General features: G+C 42.8%; 1 protein-coding gene across 1 annotated transcript; it reads left to right on the top strand.

The window, feature by feature from the left end:
- Positions 1-771: 771 nt before the first annotated feature.
- On the top strand, positions 772-7,243 carry AHSG (alpha-2-HS-glycoprotein). Its single transcript, XM_009874917.1, is given in 8 exon segments — positions 772-975; positions 2,356-2,466; positions 3,694-3,778; positions 4,637-4,771; positions 4,774-4,790; positions 5,073-5,186; positions 6,012-6,092; positions 6,965-7,243. Coding segments are annotated over 8 exon segments (1,026 nt in total).
- Positions 7,244-7,611: the final 368 nt, after the last annotated feature.

The following is a 7,611-nucleotide window of genomic DNA, read 5'->3' as shown; positions in this document are numbered from 1 at the left end:
GTTACTTATCATCTACATGCTCCTCAAAACACTTTTGTGTCCTTTCAGATCTTCTGCCAAATTCTCGAACTTGTACCACATATTCCAGAAAAATTTCTACAAGATGCCTGCTTTGCAAAATGAAATTCCAGGAACTACTGGAAGTATTCAGATTATTCAAAGAAAGAAAGAGCTGACGCAAAAGATTTAGAAACTATGTCTCATTTTCTATTCCAAATTAATTCAATAGCAAAAGTTGCTGTATAATTACCTTTACTGTTGAATGCGATTCTTAGAACTGATTCAAATTCCATTTTCAAATTCAACTTGTTACTGATCTCACAATTTAGACTGGTGTCTGGTGAGATTTGGGCCCTAACAGAATGTGTCCTGTCTACAAGAAGGCTTAATGAGCATTAGGATCTATAGACATTTAACAGGAGGGATCATATTCCTCTTGCATATACTGTTATTTTGTTGGCAGAAGCATCTAAAAATTATGTTACATTTTTGCTGACGCTTTCCTCTTTAGCTGCCTTAGTAGACTTTGCAATATCCTACCTGATAAAATTTACTTTGGCCAATATTAATCAGTCAGCTTGATGTCCTAACATTTACTTTTCTCTTTTGTTGTTTGCAATGACTCTTGGAATTGGGACAAATATCAGACATGCGCTCATGTGAAGTCTGTGGTATGTACTATATAAATGAGACCCCAGTTCTAGCTACCCAGCTACCACCTGAAGAGTATTCTTAGATCTTTATTTCTGAGAGAGATTTTCCTCGGGTGCCATGAAGGCACTAGTAGCTTTAATATTGCTTGTTCAGCTTCCAGTTCACAAAGCTGTTCCAGCAGCAGCCCCGGCTCCCTTGGGCTGTGATGACCCAGAATCTGAAGCAGCAGCTGAAGTAGCTGTGAGTTATATTAATGCCCACAGTCATCACGGATACAAGTTTGCCTTAAACAGCATCAAGAACATCCGCGTGCTACCGCAGGTAAGTGAGGACTCGCAGGCAGAGCGCTGTGCTAACCTGGGGATGCTCGGGAATGAGCGACAGGCCCTGCCAAGGGCTGTATCATCACATGGGGTGAACCAGGACGGCTCTGTTGATTTAAATGGGGCAGTGGCAGCAGTTGAGAATCCAGGTCACTAGAATGTATCTCTCAAAGAGCAGAGGAGAGCAGGAAAGAGAAATGGCCAGGGGTTTTTGTACAGTGCTAGGATGGGCGCAGTTTACCAATGGCCATGCTTGCTAGGGCAGAGCATTCAGCACTGATTCATCAGCCCAGTAGCTAATCTGGAGACCAACTGTAAGGATAATCTTTGTGATGCAGGTAATTATTTGTTGGCTAAATGCATATCTATCAGAACTCCATGCTACTAGTGGTTTTGTAGTAGGCATTAATTTTACCTAATATCCCACTGAGCTGAACAGGAAGCTGAATGGAAACAACTGCGACTTGTAGTCTCGTTTTCACTAATGTCTGCTGCCATCATTGTAGGAACCTAGAAAGGTAGGAATACAATGTACGCGCCCATTCAGAACCTCCAATTGTCTCAAAACATTGAAAACAGCCTCAGATATTAACAAGAATGAAAATCCACGCCTGTTTTCTACTTATTATGAGAAAGAGGATACCAAGGTAATTAACAAGAGACTAAACCAGACCTTAGTGAGATTAGAAGCGTGCCACAGTTACCCACACAAAGACACTGTTTGCTCTTATTTAATGCTTTTGCACTAAAATAACTTCCTTGGTTTCCATGGAATCACTCATGAGTCAATCTCAGAGTGAGGGAACCTCACCTCTGCCCTTCCACTCACATGTCTTTTATGTCACAGCTGCAAAAGTTTAGGAACAACTACAAAAGATCCTTCAGCCCATAAACAATGTGACTATTGGGGCTGGAACTTAGCTGGTACAATTCGGTGTAATTCCAATGGACTAAATGGCACAGGCCAATGTGCACCACTGTTTATTTGGTATTTAGTTACAGAAATGCAAAGTTTTTTCACCAACAAAGCCAGATGTTGATTTTTAAAAACTACTCAACAAAATAAAATCAAGTTAACTTCTGAGAACTGACCTACAACATACAGGCTGGACTTTCCAAAATTTATGGGTCAGTCCCTTAGCTGGAAAAAATCAGTGTGACTATCTTGACCTACTGCAGCTAAAAAAACTGGATTCTATTTTTATGAAGTTAAAGTACAGTAAGGATCTGTTCAGTTACTCTAGTGTATACCTGGGGCTATCCAGTGACAGTCAACAGAGACCACAGCACTGCCCTAGAGAAGAAATCTGGTGATATTTTGTGAAGTAATTACTACAATTCATGTTTGTTTGGTGCTGTTGTTGTTTTTTTCTTTCAGGGGCTGAATAATTACATAGTATTTCTTGAACTTGACTTATTAGAGACTAGGTGCCACATTCTCAGCCCTACGCCTCTTGCAAATTGCACAGTAAGGAGCTTCACAGACCATGTAAGTATCCAAAACACTCCTAAGGAGCATGTTGAGTATGTTGATGCTAGAAGCCAGGCTACCATCAGATTCCCAATCAAGTAATATATCGTTGTAACAGCCTATAACCACCCAATCATTTGTAACTTCCTTGTTGATTTAGTTGCCTGTGATGAAGGATTTCACTCCTGGATCTCCTTCATGTCCTCTTACATAAAGAGGACGGGTCACTGTCGGCACGACATCCCGCACGCGGCTCACGAATGCCATCAGGCCTTCTTTAGGGGCGCTGGATCCAGCCCTCCACGGTCAGCCCAGATGTCACTGCCTCGCTGCAAACTGTTGACAGGGCAGGTTGTGAATCTGTGCAAACATGACCTTCCCTTGGCTACACAGGGAGTGTTAACTAGTGAAATTCCATCCAGTCTAGCCACCTAGTCCTACTCAAGACTGCAGAAGAGCTATTCCCTTCAGACATGGCTCTGCCTTCAAAGTAATGCTCAGCTAGAATTTGCTGGCCTCAAATATTCTGTTCTTATGCAAGTGTGATCCAACTGTGAAAAGCTTTCCCTGACCAAAGCAGTGGAATTGTTGTCTGAGTACAGGCAGCTCTGGTTCCAAGCAGAAAGCAGAGTGAACGACTGACAATTTAAGCCTGCTGTTTCTAGGATGGGGCCCAATTCACAGAGCTCATGACTAAATTGGAATCATGATCCACCCCTGTATTCATCAAAGCTCAGATCCCATTTTCCATCTTGAGGGAGGTAACTCTGACTGTTCCTTCTTTCTAGTGATTCCAGCTTTGCCTCTGACACTCCTACCCTGCTAGATCCCCTTGCGTGTGAGCCAGCTCACACCAGGCAGCGGCTCTGCTGTTACCATGGCCACTGACCAGGCGAGATTAGCGAGAATGTTATCAAACAGCTCTGCAGAAGGTCTTAATTCATAAGTATTCATAGTCTCTGCTCTTTATGAGAAAGGAAACTGAACCAAATGTCCCTACCCTGGCTATCCTGGCACTTGTGATACTTTTGAGATCCAGATTTGGATCCAAATTTTGCAGCTCTGGTTTTCCTTTCACAAAATCACAGACACCAGGACAGGCCTAGCAGGGCCTTTGCAATCAGACTGATTTTTCCAGGAGCACTCAGCCGGGATGTGTTCTTATGAATTTAGTAATAGCTGCCCTTTTCAGAAATTCCTATTTATCTGAACGATGTAACCCTTTGATTTTTTGTCTCTCTCTAGGCAGTTGAGGGTGACTGTGATGTCAAACTGCAGAAGGTGGATGGAAAGTTTTCCGTACTTGCTAGTAAATGCCACTCACATCCAGGTAAAAACTTTGTTCTTTACGTTTAAATCTAGAGGCTGGAGTATTATGACAGAAATGGTTACAGTTCAAAAGCTTTTCTGATTCTAAAATGCTGTGCAGAAATACGGCATATAAGGTGACAGTTAATGGGTTTTCTAAGCCCAGCTGTTTCAAAAGTAATTTTTTCCCATTTTCTGATGTCATTCACCTGGCCCTCTCTCTTTGCTCCTCTTTACTATGACGATTAAGATACTATAAGACTACCTGAGAAGCATGTCCCAGAGTTGACCTACAGATTGCTGGTACTGAGGCTTTTCACTCAAGAGCTTAGCCTCAAGAACCCGATTCCTTGTTAGTCTGAATTTACTAAAGCTTCCTGATCTTCAGAACCCCTTTGCCAGATGCAGCATATTTTCTAAACCCAGCATTTTCAATATTGCCATGTGAAAGTGGAATTTCCATTCTGCTTGCTCTGTATGAGATGTCTTCAGTATGACTTTCAAAACTTGTGAGTGAATGAAACATGCTCATTCAAACGCAATTCCAATAAATTAAAATATCTTCATTTTCCCATTATTCCTTGTGAACTGAGACATCTTTTCAGTAGTGTCACAGACATTTCGCCAGAAAGAGAACTCATTAAAATCTGAGTAAGAACATTCAAAATGTGCTATTGAAATCCACAGCACTTTTGCTCGAGAAAGACATGAATGGCAGAAGTTGTGCAAAACACTGCCATCTATAGTCTGTACTGCAAAAATCCCTTCCACTGTAATTTGGGACAGATGATGAAACAGTGCTTTGTGTGACTGGTCTATGATGCCTTTCAAAACAAGCTGCAATTTGGTGGAAACCTAATCTGTTTGGCTCCTCCTGCAGACTCACACGAAGATGTTCTCCAAGTCTGCCCTGACTGTCCGCTCCTGGCAAGTTTGAATAACACCGAGGTATCAACACTTGTCACATCCGCACTCAATGACCACAACAGCAAAACTCCTAACGCTTACCTCAGGCTCTAAGAGCCAAAATACAGGTAATTGCTAGAACTATGTCTAGCCTTCCATGTAAACAGAACATTTCTGTGGTGACTGTGCAGTGCTAACTAGTTGCATTTACAGATTTAGCTTGCTCCAATTTGCCCTACTGAATTGCTCTTGATTTCCCAAGCATTTTGTGTCATTTTAGCCACAGGATTCCCTTTCCCTTCAGAGGGAGATGCAAAGCTGGAAGCCGCAGCATTTACCTTTTATCTTTCCTCAGCAACTCTGCAGTTTCACAGTTCAAAGTCACTTAAACAATTTTCCTGTTTTATCAGTATTACCCGGTGCATATTGTCTTTGCTGAGTTTGCTGTGGCTGCCACAAACTGCTCAGCACAAGAAGCTAAAGCTAATGCGGAGGCCTGTCACCTGCTACCTGACGATGAGGCTGTAAGTATGCCAGCACCCAGTCCTGAGCTTGCCAGCTGACAGGTAGGAAAGCAGCACGCTGGGACCTCCCTGTGCACCCACAGGAATAGACCTTCATGAGGATTGAAGTGCAAGAGTTGCACACCACCATGATATGCTTCTCAGTATAAAATTCCTAAAGCTTTGTCTCCTCTCCTCTCCTCTCCTCTCCTCTCCTCTCCTCTCCTCTCCTCTCCTCTCCATGTTATCTGGACTGAATCCTGATGTAGTTGAATATATTCCAAAAATGCCTGAGGACCAAAGTGTCCTTAACACAAAATGGTTTTAATCAACCAAATATATATTACTGTTTACTCTTTTTAACATGAGCATCTGAGAAAATCAGGCTTTTTTTACTCCACAGTACACAAACACATAATAAAAGGGCAGAGTGTTTCACCTTCCTGCAATTTAAGTGCTGTCAGCATGCTTTGTTCTGATATATAGGCTCCTGAGAATTGTACTGTATACTTTATCATGCTAAAATTCTTCTTTTGTTACTGATGAAATGGAGTCCTAGGCAATTTGAGTGGGTGAGAACCTTTTACCTAGATTCTTATGTATTCTTTCCCTCCCTCATACCAAGACATACAAAGGATCTTACTCTAGAAGAATACAGGACTCACATTTACTTGCCGGTTACGCATTTAAACAGCTTGGCTTTTGAGCCCAACAGACTGAAAAGCCAGAACTTCACTGCTCAGATAAAATCTGAGAAGATGTAGCTATTTCTAAATATACTGAAATTAATAACTAGTCTCCTCTATTTCCTAACTATTTTCTCTTGACTACGTTCTGCTTCGCCAGAATTTCGGTTTCTGCACAGCAACAATGGTAAAAGAGCCCTCACAGGACTTGGAAGTGGACTGCCAGCTCTACGGACATCAGGTAACAACTCAAGACATTCCCTTCCTTTCCAGAGGATTCTACCCTATTACTACTGTTAGAAGCAATCAGTCTGAGTTTTCCTCCTTCACGGTAGCCTGCATTAGCTATTTGTGATAACCTTAGTTTTACTTTGTATCCTAAAAACCAAAGTAAGGTTGCTCCTGATTATTCTGTGGACTTCTGTGCAAGGAATTAGGTCACCTCTGCCATCTGTGCCTGACACAGTTTGTCCTCCTAAGCAGCTGAGAGCTTCACCCCTCTGGCAGGGCAAAGGGAACCAAACTCTGCTCAGCTAGGGGCACGGGGCAGAGAGATGTAAAACACAAATGAGCCGTTGTGGCAGATGAAATCAGCTGGGGATTTTTTGCTAGGAGTCCTTAGATGTGACTCAATTCAGGGAGCCTGACCTGCTCTGCTATAGCAAAAGGAGGGGAACATGCATTCACTGGACCTGAGTGCTCTGCAGGTATTCCAGCCTTCATTTGGTTCAAGAAGGGTGAGGTGGTAGCTGAACACTTCCCACAGACCAGAGCTCGTGGTAACACAATAGTAATTAGTTGTCGAGGAGGTATATGAAAGAAAGAGTAAGACAGCTGGTCTTGAATGTTTTGCCAGCTGCACAGGTGGCCCTGAACATCCATATAGCACAGAATTTGCTGCTAATGATCCACTGGATATTAAATGTGTTTCTGGGCTCTTGTGTATGTGTTCAAATGTAAATCAAACTTCCGTGATGGTTAGAAACATTTTGTACCCGGGCTGGAGGTCTATATCTATTTAGGAGCAGGGTACCTTACTAGGTGATATCAATGCCCTGTATGTTATACGCCCCAAGTCACTGAACACAAACATAAATTGTTTTTCTTCTCCAGCCTGGAGTTACCTACTCTCAACCAGGTCAAGATACATCAGCAGGACTGGCGCCCAGTGTCGTACAAGGATTCACAAACCATAATCTCAAGTTTTCCCACAATAACGCCGTTGCATCTGAATCCAGCTCTTCAGAATTTCCTACTGCTGTGCTCTCAGCAAAACCCGTAGCAAAGAGAGCAGTTGCAGAAGTTGCTCAGTATGACAAAGTACCTCGCCCAGTTGGCTTTGTGCCTCCTCCTCCTCCGTGCCCTGGGAGGATTCGCTATTTCAAGATATAAGCAGTGTGACAGAAACAGCAACACAGCTAACTGAAGGATCCGTGTGCAGCGGCAGCATCGACACACAGACCTCAACATCAAGCGCCAATAGGTGAGAACGCTCCGACTCTGAGCCCAAATGAGTTTTACCCTGCAGAGGGCAGAGCCGTGGCCAAGACCTTGCAAAGGCCTGCTTCAAAATGCAGCCGATTACAACATGTAGCAGCTGTTTTCTCTGCACACAAGAATGCTCTCGCTAAAATATAGAAAATATTGTTTCAATGAAACTGTTGTAAGAGCTATACAACAGTTGTAGCTTTGTGATAGGAACACCAGCCAAAGGGTTACTTCACAATAAAATATTCGACAGAAATGCTTTGGTACCTTCT

The sequence above is a fragment of the Apaloderma vittatum genome, unplaced genomic scaffold (genome assembly GCF_000703405.1).
Source record: "Apaloderma vittatum isolate BGI_N311 unplaced genomic scaffold, ASM70340v1 scaffold32388, whole genome shotgun sequence".
NCBI classification, from domain to species: domain Eukaryota; kingdom Metazoa; phylum Chordata; class Aves; order Trogoniformes; family Trogonidae; genus Apaloderma; species Apaloderma vittatum.
Note: the sequence above shows the minus strand (reverse complement) of the source record. Positions and strands in the feature narration are given on the sequence as shown.